The sequence below is a fragment of the Rhinichthys klamathensis genome, unplaced genomic scaffold, assembly GCF_029890125.1.
Source record: "Rhinichthys klamathensis goyatoka isolate OS25496 unplaced genomic scaffold, OSU_Roscu_1.1 h1tg000246l_1, whole genome shotgun sequence".
NCBI classification, from domain to species: domain Eukaryota; kingdom Metazoa; phylum Chordata; class Actinopteri; order Cypriniformes; family Leuciscidae; genus Rhinichthys; species Rhinichthys klamathensis.
The window spans coordinates 536,738-557,328 of NW_026606768.1; the positions used below are offsets into that span (position 1 = coordinate 536,738).

Below are 20,591 nucleotides of genomic sequence, written 5' to 3' on the forward strand. Positions count from 1 at the left end.
TCTCCATTGAATGTGGATCCATAAATGCAATATAAAACTGCTTTTAATGATGTCTCACAAGTACTGCATGAAAAAGGTACACCTGTGCATTTCTCTGATAAAACATTATTGCAGATTGAAGCTCTGTGACATTAAGATAAATGCTTTGCAAAGCATCTGTGTGTGAAACAAACGGCTCTCAAGCACCCATTAAAGTCTGCTTTTCTGAGTAATAGTAAACTTTGATCTTTTTGAAAAGTAAACGTTGAAAGTCAGTGACAATGCAGATGGTCACAGCCATTTCCAATCTGCTACTTGGCTCAAATGTAAAATAGAACTTGTAAATATGCCATTGAAGCCACTTCATTTTCAGAGCAAAGTGTCTTTAGTGCACCCTGATTTAATGGTACTTCATCTCAGCCTGTCCTATCATACCTGAAAACTATCATCATCTTTCAGACAAATGGAAGAAACAACACTATATTTTGAACATTTGAGATCTCTGGCCATTTTTGATAGTTGCTGTGGTGACTTGAACGTAGGTCAACGTGATCTTTCCTAACGGGAAGCGTGATTCTGACAAACAGAAGTTCTGGGTGAGATACTAATAGCAATTGACAATTTCTCAGCCCAATATGTCAAAAACTGAGGAAACTGAATTATGAAAAGATATTATATACCTCATCCAAGTTTAATTTTCACCACAGATGAACATCATGGAACAATCCTTTGACTGATATTACTGATAAAGTAAATTATTTGAATGGCTCATTCACTGCATTCACTACATTTTAAATCTTTTTTTTAGTAGAAAATATCTAAACCTGCTTAAAACATTTACTTAAATTGCATGAGAATAGAAGTTTATTCATCCCAAGCCAGCTGCTTTTTTTTTTTTAAAGGGGTCCTATATTATGCTTTTTCACTTTTTAACTTTACTTTGTGTAATGTTGCTGTTTGAGCATAAAAAGATCTGCAAGGTTACAAACCTCAAAGGGAGATATTTTATTTAACAGAATTCACTCTCTACGAACTAAAACGAATACGCAAAAAAGAAGACAAGCCCTGATTGAGCGGCCCTAGAGAAGTTGTCGCTATGTCAAAGAGAGACTGTTTTTTCCACCCCGTTCCCAAAACTCATTTGTTTGACCTTCCTAAGGCTGACGAACTTAGAGTGGTTAAAATATATTTAAAAAACAGTTCCTGAACATTATAACCCCTATGTTATCTGTGTGCTGCATATTATACGGAGAACAGCTTCCAGAACCTAAGAGAAAACAATGTAGGCTACGCACAAAAGCTTCTTCTGAAACAGAGCAGTTCCCACTTTGTCGGGACAACCTGTTGTTTGTGGAGTACAACTTGTAAGTATGTCTTATTATTTGTAGTTGCATTTTCTATTTACAGTTCCAATTATAAGTTTTATGTTGTTGCTACGATGTAAACAAAGGGCAAAGCTATTTGGCTCCTAGCTTTTGTAAGCTCTTGCTTTTGTAAGGCTGTTCCACGCACCTTAGGAAAATGAACCATGGTTTTGTGATCAATTACTGTTTGTATTACCATAGGTTTCCGACAAATATAATGATTAAATGGTGTATAACATCATATCTTAAATGTATAAGAACCCCCCCCCCCAAACTCAAAAAAAAAAAAAAAAAACACTCTAAAACGTCATGTAAAATCCATGCTTGCAAAGCCTGTGCTTTAAATCCGTTCTGTACGATCCTCTTGTTTGTTAACATTGTTAAGTCTGATTCAGGCCTGAATTGGTTTGAAATTGATGGCATCCTTCATATTTACACCCGATCAGATGAAACTACGGTTATGGTAAGGGGAGGGACATTTCCTGAACACACGGTGGCAATCACAACACACTGGGCCAGCTAACCAATCACAGTGGAGTACAAAAAATAAGAGAGCAAAAACTGTTTTCAGAGAAAATATCTTGAGTGAAGTATACATCAATGTATCTCTTTTAATGACATTTAAATATTTCTATTTTACTGGAAACAAGATAAACTAAATTATATTAATAATGATTTTTGAAGTATATTACATTTTCAAACAATTGGATGTACATTTTCCAAAGCATGTTGTTTTTATGTTAGAGTGCATTTTTAAGATCCTTCCCAGGAATCACAAAAATGCCAATCAAATCTTCAATAAACGCATCTCACTCTGTCAAAATCAAGTTAGTGCAAGTCATACTTTTCCAACGAGATCCTCAGCTGCAGTCCGCCCACTAAATATAACATCATTGACAGAGACACCATCGTAGGAAGCTCCCGCCAGTGTAAGGGGCAGATTGTGGTTGCTGATATATTGCCTCATCTTTTCTGAAAATAAGAAATGGGCACACACATCCCTCATTTACATGACTCGAGGAACAGATAGTGGAATGAGTTTGGGGGATTGATAAACTTACCAAGTCGTTTCCAGTGTCCTAAATGATACTGCGGAATGCAGTTCTGAAAAAAGAATCACATTGATAAAATGACTTAATAACAGGAATGACAGAGCAGAAAAAAATACACAAAAGAAATGACATTCTTTCATCAAAAAGATGAATATCTTCTAGATATGAGACTCCAGATAAAGTAGCAGTCTGAATATCTCTAGTCTCTGTGAGAGTGTATAAGGGTAATTAAACTGTTCAAAAGACATCGAGACAATGTAGCATGAAAAAATGTGAGAGTGGGCGCAATAAGGTGGAAATTTTCTTCTTGCTTTATGACCATATAATTAGGAATAAGTCAGTCAGAAATGAAGCAGAGCAGCTAGTTGCTCCTCTCGCCCCCCAACGACAGTCTGTCATCTCCGGCCTGAAAACGAGTGACCCTCTCGGAGCCCTCCTGCCACAGCAGCGCTCGCTTCTGTTCTGCTCACTGAACTCCCTGAACCACACAGAGAGATGGAGGGCAGGAGTAATCTTTAAAGAAATGGACCATCTGCCTTGGTTTATGTCAGAACTGAACCCCAGAGAGGCGACTGAGGGCATCTGGTGGCTGTGAGCTCCATAAAGCTATTGCTATGCATGGCTGACTCAAAAAATCTTTTGGCCTTTCTTCAAATGAATGTGAATCAATGGGGCCATATTCAACACTTTTGTAGCAATGCCATTTTTCTTCCCAGATGCCTTCTAAAAACAGTCTAAATTAGTTTTACATGAGCATTTTATACCCTTTCTCTGACCCAGAGAAGTACACTGGCCAATTTTGCTATTTTAGAATCTTTAAGACTTAAATGTATAAATGTTTTGTTATGATCATCTCAATACCATTATGTGATGAACAGTATTCAAAAGAGCAAAAAAATGTTTTGTTTTCCATGATGTGTTCCTTGAGCAAATATTTTTATATATAAATATATTAAAACAAAATTATTATTATTAGTAGTAGTAATACTGTTATCATTAATAATATTTATTGAAAATTGACTTTTATTTATATTTGCCACCATTTCATAATAGCTGTAAGACTGGAAGAAATGGAAGCTTTAGCGTTAAGTTCTGCCAGGAAGACTCAATTGCTACGTCACTTATTACCTTCTCATCTATCCAATCGTGTTCTAATACTTGCGGTATAAAAGACCGGTACTTACACATGTTTGAGTTCGCAGATGCTGACGCTTTCATTTACCTCCATCCCCCCCACCACCACCAGGATGGTCCCTTCCCCTCCATCCTCCCCACCACCACCACCAGGATGGTCCCTTCCCCTCCATCCTCCCCACCACCACCAGGATGGTCCCTTCCCCTCAATCCTCCCCACCACCACCACCAGGATGGTCCCTTCCCCTCCATCCTCCCCACCACCACCAGGATGGTCCCTTCCCCTCAATCATCCCCACCCACCACCAGGATGGTCCCTTCCCCTCAATCATCCCCACCCACCACCAGGATGGTCCTTTCCCCTCCATCCTCCCCACCACCACCACCTCCAGGATGGTCCCCTCCCCTCCATCCTCCCAACCACCACCACCAGGATGGTCCCTTCCCCTCCATCCTCCCCACCCACCACCAGGATGGTCCTTTCCCCTCCATCCTCCCCACCACCACCACCACCAGGATGGTCCCTTCCCCTCCATCCTCCCCACCACCACCACCAGGATGGTCCCTTCCCCTCCATCCTCCCCACCACCACCACCAGGATGGTCCCTTCCCCTCCATCCTCCCCACCACCACCACCAGGATGGTCCCTTCCCCTCCATCCTCTTCACCACCACCACCAGGATGGTCCCTTCCCCTCCATCCTCTTCACCACCACCACCAGGATGGTCCCTTCCCCTCCATCCTCCCCACCACCACCACCAGGATGGTCCCTTTCCCTCCATCCTCCCCACCACCACCACCAGGATGGTCCTTTCCCCTCCATCCTCCCCACCACCACCACCAGGATGGTCCTTTCCCCTCCATCCTCCCCACCACCACCACCAGGATGGTCCCTTCCCCTCCATCCTCCCCACCCACCACCAGGATGGTCCTTTCCCCTCCATCCTCCCCACCACCACCACCAGGATGGTCCTTTCCCCTCCATCCTCCCCACCACCACCACCAGGATGGTCCCTTCCCCTCCATCCTCCCCACCCACCACCAGGATGGTCCTTTCCCCTCCATCCTCCCCACCACCACCACCAGGATGGTCCTTTCCCCTCCATCCTCCCCACCACCACCACCACCAGGATGGTCCCTTCCCCTCCATCCTCCCCACCCACCACCAGGATGGTCCTTTCCCCTCCATCCTCCCCACCACCACCACCAGGATGGTCCCTTCCCCTCCATCCTCCCCACCCACCACCAGGATGGTCCTTTCCCCTCCATCCTCCCCACCACCACCACCACCAGGATGGTCCCTTCCCCTCCATCCTCCCCACCCACCACCAGGATGGTCCTTTCCCCTCCATCCTCCCCACCACCACCACCACCAGGATGGTCCCTTCCCCTCCATCCTCCCCACCACCACCACCACCACCAGGATGGTCCCTTCCCCTCCATCCTCCCCACCACCACCACCAGGATGGTCCCTTCCCCTCCATTCTCCCCACCACCACCACCACCAGGATGGTCCCTTCCCCTCCATCCTCTTCACCACCACCACCAGGATGGTCCCTTCCCCTCCATCCTCCCCACCACCACCACCAGGATGGTCCCTTCCCCTCCATCCTCCCCACCACCACCACCAGGATGGTCCCTTCCCCTCCATCCTCCCCACCACCACCAGGATGGTCCTTTCCCCTCCATCCTCCCCACCACCACCACCAGGATGGTCCTTTCCCCTCCATCCTCCCCACCACCACCACCAGGATGGTCCCTTCCCCTCCATCCTCCCCACCCACCACCAGGATGGTCCTTTTCCCTCCATCCTCCCCACCACCACCACCAGGATGGTCCTTTCCCCTCCATCCTCCCCACCACCACCACCAGGATGGTCCCTTCCCCTCCATCCTCCCCACCCACCACCAGGATGGTCCTTTCCCCTCCATCCTCCCCACCACCACCACCAGGATGGTCCTTTCCCCTCCATCCTCCCCACCACCACCACCAGGATGGTCCTTTCCCCTCCATCCTCCCCACCACCACCACCACCAGGATGGTCCCTTTCCCTCCATCCTCCCCACCCACCACCAGGATGGTCCTTTCCCCTCCATCCTCCCCACCACCACCACCAGGATGGTCCCTTCCCCTACATCCTCCCCACCCACCACCAGGATGGTCCTTTCCCCTCCATCCCCACCACCACCACCACCAGGATGGTCCTTTCACCCCCAATCCTCCCCACCACCACCACCAGGATGGTCCCTTCCCCTCCATCCTCCCCACCACCACCAGGATGGTCTCTTCCTATACCTCCCAGGGGGTCGGCTGCGCCCCTGCCTTCGTCTTCAGGCAGGAAAAGCAGAGTCCGGACCCTCGGATTGCGAGCTACGCCAAAGAACTTTATTGCTTGCTGGGCTATCAATAAATTTATCTATTGTTACAGTATTTATTCTCCCGAGTCTTTCTGGTAGAACCGGAAGAAAGAGCTACTCTCTGAGAGAACAAAGGAAATTAACATTTGAACTCACTCTGATGCACCATTCGAGATGCAAGTCTCACCTCAGAATCACTCTAATCTACATCTCTTTCCCTCTACCCCCACTCTCTCTCTCTCTCATGCTGAGATCACCTGAAATTCATCCAAAATCTATATGGTTTTAATGTGAATAATTATCATACAGTATTACACTTGTTTGATATCATTTGAAATGTCTCAGTGCGACTAGTACAAAGGTCTCATTCCCAAAGAAGTAAAACTAAAGGTAATAAGGTTTTTAGGAGTTTTGGGTCTTCCAGACATATGGCCACCTGCTCTCAAAAGGTGTAACCTCTGAATGCAAATTTCCATTGTTAGCACATGTTTCCCTGTGAAAGAAGTTTCTGTCTATATAAAGAAATGCAACAAGTGAATCGGGGCGTTTTGTAACTCAAAATTAGCCTGTGATGCAGAGTGGATGCCGGCACTACGTATCATGTATTTCTAAATGTCGTGTTTAACTTACATCTTTTACTCATTTGATGTTATTGTATTGATTATCTTTGAATTGATTATGAAATTGACATGATACATTTACCTGTCAGATGAAAAAACGAGAGAATACATGTGTGAAAATGTATTTCATTTAATCAAAATCACTTTGCCACGTGGAAAGACAGTAACACGCAGAATTTAAATAGGCAAATGCTTAAGAGTCTATGATTGGATAATTATTGCAGTGATTATGTTTCCAGCATGTTATATGTTTGGCAACAGTTCTTCTAACCCTAATTGATGGGAGTGTGTAGCTTTACATTTCTTAAAGAACCATGTAGGAAGACACATCATGGCCATATTCCAGGATGAACAATGAATTCATCAGGCTCAAATTGTGAAAGAATGGTTGGGAGGAGCATGAAGAATCATTTTCACACATGAGTTGGCACCAGACCTTAAATTCATTGAGAGTCTTTGGGATGTGCTGGAGGAGACTTTACAGAGTGCTGGACTCTTAACATTGTCAATACAAGATCTTGACCAAAAATGTATGCAGCTTTTGATGAAAAATAACATCACAAAATGTATTTCCATCAAGAGGTGCATTCTTGGTTATTATATATATATATATACACACACACACACACTATAAATCAAACTATTTGCAACCACTTCATTAAAAGCAATTACCAACTCAAGGCTATATTTATAAATATTTACATTTCTTTTTTTTTTACTTCATATTTGCCTCCATTTTATAATATCTATAAGCTACTCGTATAGCTTTGACCAAGGCAAATGTGGCTTTATGCACTTTGCATAGAAGACCCATTACCTGTGGTAAAATCACTGTAATGCACAGCTTCAATGGCTTATTGCTTTTTTTCAACACACAGTCTCACCTTGAGTAAAGCAACCAGGCTCCATACAGGTTGTGAGGTTACGCCCAGGTGAGAGGTCACGGCCTGGGTGGCTCGATCCAACAGCTTCTGCTCCGTCACTGAATCAGGACTACCAAACGTCTGCTCAAACCACGCTCCCCCCATCATCACCTTCACGCAAACACACACAAACAGCTAGAGCACTGAGCTGCAGTAATTACAACAGAAAATAACATCATTCACAGAAATGGCTTCTGTGATGATAACAGCTGGAATCGTCCACATAACATCCACTCACGGGACTGATCTCGCAGCCGGAGGGAGTTACATTATGTTATTCAGGATGCTAACATTGCTCAAAGCATATTTCAGCTCCTCTAATGGCACTCAGTTCCTGTACGTTTCTGACCTCTCGAACATACAGATGTTTTCAAGCACAGGAAAAACAACATGTTCCAAGCAAAGGACATCTAACTTTTAAATGAATAATGATTTAAGTGGGGGAGAAATGAATAATGCAATAGCATTTTTTGTTGTGAGTACCACAGAACACCGAAGGCTATTTTTATTACCGCATGTAAAATGTTCCTGATAGGGGACGGGAGAAGAAATCCTGACAGAGACTCAGGCCCTTGTTTACACCTGGTATTAAGATGCGTTTTGTTCAATCGAATCACAAGTAGATGAGTGGGACACATTCCCGTTTACACCTGGAGTTTAATCCATCTATTTTGTCCACTTTCAACCACTTCTGTCCTGATTTCTTCGAGGGGAGGGTCTATAGGCGAATATTAATGTAGGGGCTTTTTCAGATCTTTCGACCTAATGGATGAAATAAGCTCACGAAAAAGTGGTTTTAGACACCGTTTACACCTGTATTTATTTATTTAGTGTCGTCCGATCTACCAAAACACATCTTAATACCAGGTGTAAACAGGGCCTCACAAATCGCTGTTCAGGGTATCGGTTAATAGACGCATCTCTCCAGAGCCAATCAGACCTTCAGGTTATCATTTCCTATACTGTTAAATATTCACCAATATGTCTATAGTATACAATATGTAAAGTTTCTTTATTTAATTTTTCTTCATTTTCAAGAGTGTTATTTTCATTTTGCCAGAAGGCTATTTTCTAGCCTTGTCCCCATTTAAATGTATAACTTCAATTTTATAATAAAAAGTAATAATCAAAGCTAAAGATAAAAAAAAAAATCATATTTCTCAATTCATGTGACATTTACGTGTATAATGTGCAATATACACTACCATTCAAAGTTTGGGGTGGGTACATTTTTTTTAATGTTTTTGAAAGAACCCTTTTATTCATATTAAAAAATATGGTTACAATCATTCTAATATGCTTCTTTCATGAACAATAAGTACCAAAGAACAGCATTTACTTGAAATAGAAACCTTTTGTAACAATGTAAAAGTCTTTGCTGAATAAAAGTACTAATTTCATTCCAAAAAAACAACAAAAAGAACCTTACTGACCCCAAACCATTGAGGGTTAATATTTATGAGTGGTCAGTCTCACCGTCAGCCTAGTGGTCGGTTTTCCACTCTGATTGTGTTGTGGAAAGGGAACAGAGTCGTACACCACACCTAACAGACCTGGATCTTCTGAGGAAGGCACCAAATGTCCAAAGCCCTGAAATATTCAGAGCATGTGCACACATACATACAGACTCATTATTAATAATGCCCACACATACATAAAGTGCTTTGATGTTTGTACAGTGCAGTTAGGAAAGATCTTCTAGGTAATGAGAAAATTAACTGAACAAAACAAGCAGACTTGAGCATTTAATGGTCTAGGGCAGTGGTTCCCGAACTGGGGTACACGGGGTGACAGAGGGGGGTAAGCGAACAAATTAGATTTGCCATTTGTTTAATTCTGCCCCACCTTAAAATAACAAAACCGAGCATGCATTTCTAACAGGCAAAATGCTGCTTCTAATGTAAAAACAGGAAAATGGTAGTGCTGTAAAAGGTCAAATTCATGACATCCATTTAAATGACCTCATCTTTTGCGGTCAAACCTGACTGCATCCACACAAGCAGCGTGCATATGATAGGCTACATTTGCAAATTGGTCTACATTACTGCTGTTCTCAACAATGTATCTTTGTAAAAGTGGGGATTTAGCACTTACTAGCATGACGAACAAATATAGACACAGACTGTGCAGTGAGACCGATTTAAGACTCAAACTCTCTTCGATACAAAAACATACTCTGTGTGAGTTCTTGTTTTTAAAGTTGATAATATATTATAGTAGCAAGAATATGAAAAATGTAATTCTTGGGGAAAAAAGCATTCTTGCGGCTATTCAGTTATTCATACAACCTCTGATGCAGGCTGTATGAATTACTGAGGAGCAAGAATGCAATTTTTCATATTTCTCTACTGAACATTTTTTTTTTTTTTTAAACATTATCTCATAACATTAGCCTATTTGTGCCATTGCAACTGAATTCATGCCACCTCTGAGCAGGAATAAACAGTGTGTAAATAGATGCAGCTTGTGCCACTGCAGTGCAATGATTGAAATTATTGATTTAGTTTAATTCAATGCTTTATTTATTATATTAATAATTAAATTAATGGAATTTTAAGAATTTGACAAAACATGACATACATATAATAGGGTTAGAAAAAGTTTGCTTTTTTAAAAGGTAAAACAATGCACCTAAAAATCTATTTAAGGGGGAAAATATTGTCCCTTCATGGAAAAGGTGTGATGGCAGCCTAAGAGAGGGAAGAGAGGGGGTATGCAACTATAAAAAGTTTGTGAACCACTGGCCTAGGGGTCTACACTCTAGCCACTTTTCAACAGTCGGGCTGAACGGTTCCAGTTATATTTCCACTTGAGCTTGGTTCAGCACACAACGATTCCAAACCATTGTTGGCTCTGAATTCTCAGCACGGTTGTAGAGTTTACTGCTGTAAACTCTTGCGTTACATTCCAAAGATCTCTGTTATCAGCCCCGCAGAGGAAAATAAAACCATATCCGTACCAGCTGGGCTGGATCGGCAGGGAATAGAACGGTGTGGCCTGACAGTGGAAAAGCAGCTTCTATTACTCTGTTCTCTTTTTTTGTATCCATTTAAAATCACTGAGTGAAGACTTACAGTAACAGGAAGGATGAAGCCTTCATATTCCAAATTCACCACAGCAACAGTAACTGAAGCGATGGATCGCAGCTGTTCCGCCAGGGGATGAGAAGCAGGGGGCAATACAGAAGCCAAAGCTGGTGAACATATAGAAATTGCTTTACAGAAAAACTTTCCATAAATTGACTAAGTAGAGCACAGTGTGTGCATCTATAGTGCCACACCAAAATAAATCACATTTTATATTTGTTGTAAGATTGCAGTCTGAATTTAACGTGAGAAAATGCACAATTATGTCAACATTTCTATTCAACTTTTTAGTTTGAATCAATCTAAGGATCCGAATCATGCACTAAATAAACTGACTAAATTAGACTTAAAGGGATACTCCACTTTTTTGGAAATAGGCTCATTTTACAACTCCCCCAGAGTTAAACTGTTGAGTTTTACCATTTTTGAATCCATTCAGCCGATCTCCGGTTCTGGCGGTACCACTTTTAGCATAGCTTAGCATACATCATTGAAGAGGACAAGACCATTAGCATTTCTAAAAAAAAAAATGACCAAAGAGTTTCGATATTTTTCCTATTTAAAACTTGACTCTTCTGTAGTTACATCGTGCACTAAGACCGACGGAAAATGTAAAGTTGCGATTTTCTAGGCTGATATGGCTAGGAACTATACTCTCATTCCTGCGTAATAATCAAGAAACTTTATTGCCTTACCATGAGAGCAGCAGGCGTAATGATATGACGCAGCGCCTGAAAATAGTTCCGTTGTGTTGACGGAAGATAGCCTATTTTCAGGCGCTGCGTCATATCATTACGCCTGCTGCACTCATGTTAAGGCAATAAAGTTTCTTGATTATTACGCAGGAATGAGCCTATTTCCAAAAAAAGTGGAGTATCCCTTTAAAATGAAGAAAAACTTGTTGTGTACCAGAATAGGAAACATTGGAGTTCAACACTGTAAAGTGAGTGCATTTACCTGATGCAGGCAGGGTAGAAATAACATGATCAGCTTTCAAAGAAGTCCCATCATCTAGTTTAATCTAAAAAAAAAATTTTTTGAAAAATAAGAACACACTTACTAATAATGATGGACTACAAGACATAGAGTCAGACCATCTTAGCTGAATGTCAAAATATGTTACGTAGTGAACAAGACGCTTCATGTTGGGCCATCATCTCACCTCCCAGCCTCCCCCGTCCATGTTCAGACTCTTCACTTTGGCATGATGATGAATCTCCACTCGCTCTTGCATCCTCAGCTTGTCCTCCAGGGCTTCTGGGAGTGTCTGCATGCCCCTCTTTAGAGACCACTGAGTCCAGGACTCTTTAGACGCTCTCTTTGCCAAGTCTGAAGGGACGACTTCAGGACCACCTCCTTACATAACAAACATTATTCGGTAACCCCTTCTATGAAATTTGTACATATTAAGCATTATAAAAGGTCTTTTAATGCCTTTATAATTAACATCAAAATACATTAAATATAACATTTCATGCATTTTATTATATATAGCTGTATATAAAGTAGTCAACATTTGAAGTGGATCAAAACCTTTCATCAAAGTTAAACATGAATTTTGAACAATACCCGTTCTTGTCTTAGGACAACTTTGATGATCCACTTCAAATGTTGACTACTGTATATAAATGATCAATTATATCATTAGTAGTGTTGTCAAAAGTACCGACTTGGTACCGAAGTCGGTACTTTTGACAACACTAATAGTATACGTATATCTTTTTGATCAAAGAAATTGAACCCGGTTTGCACAAAAACATTAAGGAGCACAACTGTTTATTGCATGGTGGCATTTTGAAAAGAAAGAAAGAAAAAGAAATGCATAAAAGGTAAACACTAGGTTTACACCTACAGCGCTCACCTGAACCCATCAGCATGCCCAGCACGATGGAGCCCCGAGACTGCTCTGCTTTATAAAGAGGTGGAAAACAGGACCGTACACTCAACTTTCTGCAGTCTCCAGCAAAAACTCCTCTACACAGGCTGTCTATGGCTATATCTGCCATCTGCGTAGAGAGAGAGAGACAATCAGGTGGGTTGAACCGGTTTCAGATTCTCTCCTGTCGCCACACATTTGAGACTGATTTGGCAGAGAAGCGTGTTGTACAGCACAAGGACGAGATGGATCGTTTAACAGGTCGTTGTGCCTCTACGCTTGTTCTCACCTCAGAACCCAGTCGTCTGGACACAAACGCATGCACGGATTCGTCCTCCTCTTTCCCTTTACTGATCAGTATCTCCTTCAGAACACTCTGAATTATGGGACGAGAGAAAGGAGGGATGGTGCGGAAAACCCCACTAGAGGAAAGCAGAACAAGATGAGAAATATTTATTACTTTAAATAGGTAACTGAACGCACGGTGGACTTTTCTCTCACCCAGGTCCTGACGGCATCTTGTGCAGCTGTCCCTTCACATACAAGAAGCGGTTCTTAGACGCCACATGATCCTTCGTAATTGGCAGGATTTCAGACTCGAGACCCAACTCAGAGACCTGCACAAGAAAACATTAACTAGAACAGTGTTCATCCTCCATCAATATGACCATTCATCCGTAGGGCCCTGCAGAAAGGTACATTGTAAATACTACATTTCATCAGCTGCTACTTAGATTTAACAGGCTTTTCTGTCTCTTGGAATGCAATTTGCACACTTCCTCAAAGTACTTCAAGTAAATCAGAAAAGATGATGCATATGCAAGAAAATTCAAACAATATTAGGAATAAATGGAGATAGAATGGTCTTATAGCAAAGGTATAATGTGGCAAATGTGACAGTAAATACATTTATAATGTTTCAAAAATTATTATTTCAAATAAATGCTGTTCTTTTGAACTTTCTATTCATCAATGAATCCTGAAAAAAATGCATCACAGTTTCCACAAAAATTGAGCAGCACAATCGTTTACAACATTGATAATAATATGAAATGTCTCTTTCAGCAAATCAGCATATTCTAAAAATGTCTGAAGGATCATGTGACACTGAAGACTGGAGTAATGATGCTGAAAATTCAGCTTTGACATTGCATGAGTAAATTACACTTTATAATATATTAAATTGTAATAATATTTCACAACATTTTTTGTTTTTGCTGTACTTTTGATCAAATAAATGCAGCCTTCTTTGCATTACACATCTGCTCTAACTAGTTTTCTTCTCTTGTCTACTATTAAATCTTGGCATTATGTACTGCAAATATTGTTTGCTTTAACAACAAATTGATGTTCTTCATGTGTACAGTAATTCACTTAAGACCTGGATTATTACTGTTAACTAAAACGAAAACTATTAAAAACATTTATGTTAATTATAATGCAGCTGAAATAAGATAAAATATAAATATTCATAAATACTAAGTCAAATTATGAATAAAACTATATAAAAAAATAAAAAACACTGTATCTGCTTCACGACTAAATGTAAATGTATGGTGGCCCTCTTGTGGCCATGCAAAGGAACAACAATAACAATGGCCAAGACCAACATTATCTCAAAATAATTAAAAAATAATAATAAGTAAATGACTCAATTCTTAATTCTGACTTAATTCTTGCATGAAGCTGTTTTATTTAGCAAAATCATACGTTATTATTATTATAATAAATAAATTTAACTATTTATTGAACATTGGTGTTTTATAATATTGCTGCTGCCTCCCCATTTTAAAAGCAATAAGCCATGAGAGGTTGTGAGTAACAGTAATTTTTTCCATACAACACAATAATCGGTTTTACATACCAATTATAATATCGGAGATTAAATGCACGTGATCATGTGAATTGCAATTCTTAAAATATGAAACTGACTATGTAAATGTGTGTCAACTTTCACATAGCTTTACATAGATTTTTCCATGTACATAAGTTCACATATGTATACCATATTCAAAGTGTTCCGGCCGACAGCCCCTGCAGGTCGCACCCCTCGTGGTCCATGCTCGAACACTGCCCCGTCATCCCTCCGTGTGGAGCTCAACCAACCCCCACATCTCCCAGATTCCTCCAGCAGCACCATCTATAACACAGCGGTAACATGTGTGGATCTTCATGTTGAACGTACCAATGAAAGCAGATCTATTGAATCAAATCATCTCATTGCTTCATCAAGGATCACAAGTGGTCAAGGTCCTCAGGATACCAGGGTTGTGGAAGTGGAACATTTTTCAAATAAACAGCATGTTTTGCCTGTGATCTTGTACCCTACCGTCCAAATGTTTGGGGTCAGAGAGATTTATTTTATCTTTCAAATAAATTAATATGTTTATTCAGCAAGTATGCAATGGATTAATTAAAAGTGACAGTAAAGGAATTTGCAATTTTACAAAAGATTTCCTTTTAAAATAAATGCTACTCTTTTGAACTTTCTATTCATCAAGGAATTTAAAAAAATCATCCGTTTATAAAAAAAAATAAAAAAAATAAAAAGCAGCACAACTCTTTTCAACATTGATAATAATAAATGTAGCTTGAGCATTAAATCAGCATATTAGAATGATTTCTGATTTCTGATCATGTGACACTGGATTAATGATGCTGAGAATTCAGCTTTGCCATCACAGGAATAAATTACATTTTAAAATATATTAAAATAGAACAAAGTTATTTCACATTTTAATAATATTTCACAATAGTACTCAATATATTATTATTCACAATATATGGTTTTTGCAGCCTTTGTGAGCACAAGAGACTCATTTCAAAGACATTTAAAAAAAAATGTTGAACAGTCGTACAAATGTAGATTGGCTTAAGATTTTAAGCATATTATTCACGGATACTGTACCTTGGAAACATTAGGACTCTTGCTCAGATGATGACAGGCCGACAGACCCCCAATCCCCCCACCAAGCACTGCTACAATTTTCTGCATTCAGCTCCAAACACTCCCACACCTGCAACAAGACATAACAATGACAATGGATCAACATTTATATCAGCAAGACCATGAGTAAAAAATACAGAAGTGGGTAACACTTTATTTTACAGTGTCCTTGTTACATGTACTTACCATAGTAATAACAGTAAATTATGCATAATTACATGCAACTAACTAACCCTCAACCAAATCCTAATCCTACCCTAACCTAGTAAGTAGCTACATGTTGTTATAGCCTACTTAAACATCCAACCTGTCATTTTTTGTGTGCCTAAAACACAAAAATTAAGGCACATTCTGCCATTTGGTCATATTGGACATTGAATGCATCTGACAGTTGAAAGATTAAGAAGGGGTTTCAACACTGGCATGGGGCCCCACTGCCATGAGTCGAGGTCTGATGGGAGTAACAGGGTGGTGGCCCCTGATAAGGTCATTTATCATATTCAAACAAAAGAGGGCAGAAAAATGTGTCCTTCAATACAAACTGGCCGTTATCTGTTTAACTGGTCAGAGTTGAACTCAATCCATACATAACTATATAGAGCGAGTCTCGTTATAAAACAGATATACGGCAACATCCTGCAAATAATCCTTGTAGTTATTTAGAAGAAAGTGACATATTATAAATAAGTCTGTCAATGTTTGCCGACTTTCTAACATGCTTTACCTTTGCTGACATAAAATTTGCAGTGAAAAAATGTGTAAACGTTACCCTAAAACCCAGAATAAATGCTAAATTAAATGCAAATTATAGGCTATTCATAAAAAAGTGCGACATAACACTTCTTACCTGCATACAATTATGTAATTTGGAAAGCTCGGCTTCTGCTGTTACATAGTGACTCAATGGTCTCAAGTAGTAATGAAGCGTCAAGCCAGCGGCAACAGTGATGAAAAAAAGAACAAGTGTTTCAAAATAAAAGCCCCATCCGGTTTCCGCACTTCCTGTATACTCCAGCATGTAATGTAATACTCAACCACTAGATGACAAAAGAGACCACGGCATTCTTTGGATAATAATTGTTTCAAGTTCAAATGACTGCCACAGACGTGTACCATATTTGTTACGTCTAAACCCAAAGTGCTATATGTATAGGTGTATTTTATAGGCTATTGGTGTAAGCCATGGTGTGGTCTCTTTTGTCATCTAGTATAGGCTACCTATGTAATAAGAAAAAAATATGTATGGATGCATTACAACAATGACAAATGTTATGATAATATTTATTATTTTATATAATTTTTTTAGATTTTAGGGAGAAATGTGACCTAGGCATGTTAGTCTTTTAGACATTTGGCAAATAAATCTTGACCTTGTTCATGTGCAATAGCCTATGCATCGTGGTGGACTGTGGATGATTATCACCTTGATGGTTCGGTCAGATACCTTATTTCTTAACACTTTAATAATGAAAAAATTGTCATATTGTTATATTGTTATTATTATAGTTATATTGTGGAAAATATCAGTTTTCTGTGATTTATGAAATACAAAAAAAAATTTGTGAAAACCAAAACTCAGACACGGAGTGTATTAGGTTTCACTAGCAGGTCATTGTGTCTTTGTGTCACATAGAAGCTAATGGACCGTTCTAATTTAATCCCATGTGACACAAAAGGTGCCCTGGAGCTCCCTGCAGTTCAAGAGACGGCCCTGTTGCTTTCGGTATTTCGGAGGCCGCTTTGAACACACGTCGTTGTTCACACTCTGTTCTGTAAGATCTTCACAGACCATGTTACCAAAACCACATCAGTTCAGCCTAAATGGAGATCAGGTTCGGTAGATTGATCATGTTTTGAAAGCATGTGTAAAGGGGCTTGGAAAATGAAGTCTTCATGCAGTGGACCTGCTTTGAGTTTAGATTCTATCATGTTAAGCTCTCCTAAAGGGATAGTTTATCAAAAAATGAATAATCTGTCATCATTTACTCACAATTAAGTTGTTCCAAACCTGTAGGCTATGAGTTTCTTTCTTCTGCTGAATACAAAAGAAGATATTTTGAAGAATATGGGTAACCAAACAGTTGATGGACCCCACTGACTTAGTATGGGGAAAATACATAGGCCTACTATGGAAGTCAATGGGGTCCATCAACTGTTTTGTTGCAGACATTCTTCAAAATATCTTCTTTTTGTGTTCAGCAAAAGAAAAAAATGTATACAGGGTTGGAACAACTTGAGGGTGAGCTAAATTATCTAATTTTTATTTTTGGGTGAACTATCCCTTTAAATTTCATAAACAAATTTGTCATGGATTGTCTTCTGTATTTTCTTGCAAGGTTTTAGTGTGTCAAGTTTGCAGTGAAACATGTGGTAGCATTTATTCATTTTCTCAACCTGTTTGCCGTACTATAAATTACAATATGTGCATATGTGCAAAAACATGAGATGATCTGTTTCAAAGTCTGATTTATTGTTCGCAGAAAAAGGTTTCCCCAAACAATCTGCCGATGATAAATTCCCAAGAGCTCAGCGACCATCTTATTCAGAGAAACATTTGCTGTGTATTTCATGCATTATGGTACAGTCCATTTAATTAGCATCATGAGAACATCACAGCAAACAAATTTTTTTTGAAGATTAAATTAAGATCCAACTAAAACATTTCAGAAAAAGGTAACACGTTATTTCGATGGTCAACTTTAGACTCTGACTATAACTTTGCAACTACATGCCAACTAACTTTCATTGGAGTATTAGAAGACTGTAGTAGACTGTTCTTTAGGTTAGGGTTAGGTGTTAATAGAATATGTTGACATGTACTTGCAAAATTACTTATAGTCAGTAGAATGTCTGTTGACGGACCATCAAAATAAAGTGTTAGCCGATATTATGCATACAGAATGCTAGTTGACATGTAGTTGCAAAGTATCATTACAAACAATGTCTAAAGTGGACCATCGAAATCAGAGGTGGATAAAGTACACATCTTCCTTACTTGATTGAAAGTACAGATACTACTGGTGAAATATTACTCCGTTACAAGTAAAAGTTGTAAAGACAGATTTTTACTTAAGTAAAAGTACAGAAGAACTCGTTTTTAAAAGTACTTAAGTATCAAAAGTAGAAAGCAAATGTCAACGCATTGTCTATAAAAATTTTTTCTAGAACACAGTTCCATAGTGGAATTGAATGTGAAATTGTATAAGTGCACTCAATAACGTCCACAATGGTTTCGGACACCCAAATGGCTGTTCCCTCAAATAGTGCCCTTTTGGCTTTTAGTATGAATGTTAGCCTTACTGTTATCTATAAGCAAGTGTGCTCCAAAACAATGACAAAATTCACATTTAGAAGACCATACCCAACGTTGATCATCAGTCGGGTTCTGACGTCAACCCGACTTTCATTTCCAACTAAAATCCAACGTCTGTCCAATGTAGGATGTTGACGTCAACCCGACGTTGGGTTCTGATGTCAATCCGACGTCGGGTTATGACTTCAATCTGACCTCGGGTTATGAAGTCAACCCGACTTTCATTTCCAACCAAAATGTCAACCCTGCAACCAAAATCATCCCCTGACTGACGTTACTACTTTCTACTCAAGGACCTTGATAGAAATGTGGAGTAAAAAGTACCATATTTGTCTTTCAAATGTAGTGAAGTTAAAGTTAAAGTTAAACATTTCCAGAAAAAATAGTGTAAAGTACAGTAGTGTTAAGTACAGTAATTGTAAACGTACTTTGTTACCTCTGATCGAAATAAAGTGTTACCAAAAACAAAAGTTCCATGAAAGATGTATAAATAATGTTTTCGTGCAAACGTTTTGAGAACATTTGACCATAGACCAGATAACACTGAACAACTATTTTATTAACGTTACCGGAAGAACGATTGCTCGTAACTTTGAGAGAACCTTGCCAGAACATTTAGCAAACGTTCTGAGAACGTTTCTCTACCAATGCTTGTTGATTTCAGATAAGACATGAAGAAACCACTTATCTTATCACATTACATTCGGTTGATGCTTCAAATGTACAGTCTGAGCGCCATTTTATTAAGCAAATATGAATGTCTGTATGAAAGTCTCCATTTTACAGTGTTGCTCGAGCACCATGAGGATAGATAAAGCATGCTCTGGTGTGACCGGTCAGAGTCTCTGCTCAGAGGGCAAACACTGTGTGCATGTCATCTCCTAGCGAGGTCTTGCTGTGGATGATTGCAGGCAGTGAGAGTGTGCTGACTGGACTGTAGAAGGGAGACTCACAGTCCTCCCATCTCACCCTGTGCTTCACCTTGCCATTCGCAGGCGATTTAGCCACTTTATAGAGGAACACGTCATAGTGGACTGGCTGGTTGGGCTTGGGTAAGACTTTGGCTTTTTTGGGAAGGTGAAGCTCCACGTCAATTGTCATTCGTCCCTGCAAAGAGAACACAGGCAAAGACACGTGCACAAAGCACATTTCCATTGGCACACAAAGAGAAATGTGTTCATAATATACTAATAAAAGGTGTCCTTAGAGACATGAGCATTTTTCCTAGTGTGTAGTTTAGCTGCTGACACATTTGGCACCAAAATAAATAAAAAATATGCAATGAAATTATGGACATTTTAAATTATATTATGCTTTCAGAAAATTATACCTATTTTACCATCAAGATTTTTTGTGTTGTCATAACAATTAAGGATATTTTAATTTTTTTACTCTCATATCTATCTATCTATCTATCTATCTATCTATCTATCTATCTATCTATCTATCTATCTATCTATCTATCTATCTATCTATCTATCTATCTATCTATCTATCTATCTATCTATCTATCTATCTATCTATCTATCTAATTATTTTCAAGACAAATCTCATTACTGTAATGTATTCAGTTATTATTATTATTACCAATATTGTAATAATATTGGAATGTAATGCAGTAATTTTAATGTATTATGATTTATTTATTTAACTATTAAACAAATAAATAAACAATTTCAAGGTATATCATTTCATGCATTTCCTGGGAATTTAACTCTTGATCTAGGTGTAATTTAATTAAAGGAACAACAATAAAAAACGTTTTTTTTAAAAAAAATCACAATACATTTACATTACTGCATTTCTTTCCACTGAGTATATTGGTAATAATATTAATAACTGAATACTTTACAGTAATGAGATTTGTCATGAAAATAACTTATTCCTGCATTATATTATTTCGATGTTAGGGGGAAATGTGACCTAGACTTGTTTCTGTG

The 20,591-nt window shown here is 39.3% G+C and overlaps 1 protein-coding gene across 2 annotated transcripts; it reads right to left on the reverse strand.

Moving 5' to 3' along the window:
- Window positions 1–2,084: 2,084 nt before the first annotated feature.
- Window positions 2,085–16,304, reverse strand: ppox (protoporphyrinogen oxidase). Of its 2 annotated transcripts, none has more exons than XM_056266245.1 (13): window positions 16,172–16,262; window positions 15,300–15,390; window positions 14,397–14,531; window positions 12,893–13,008; window positions 12,681–12,813; window positions 12,377–12,521; window positions 11,678–11,871; window positions 11,473–11,536; window positions 10,504–10,622; window positions 8,906–9,019; window positions 7,391–7,540; window positions 2,405–2,447; window positions 2,085–2,315 (listed from the first exon to the last, which is right to left on the reverse strand). In XM_056266245.1, the coding sequence occupies exons 2-13, from the start codon at window positions 15,384–15,386 to the stop codon at window positions 2,182–2,184; spliced, it is 1,434 nt and encodes a 477-aa protein (XP_056122220.1). In that variant the 5' UTR covers window positions 15,387–15,390; window positions 16,172–16,262; the 3' UTR covers window positions 2,085–2,181. The 2 variants fall into 2 exon arrangements, with proteins under 2 accessions (XP_056122220.1, XP_056122219.1); XM_056266244.1 differs by having other exon boundaries at window positions 2,086–2,315; window positions 15,300–15,402; window positions 16,184–16,304.
- Window positions 16,305–20,591: the final 4,287 nt, after the last annotated feature.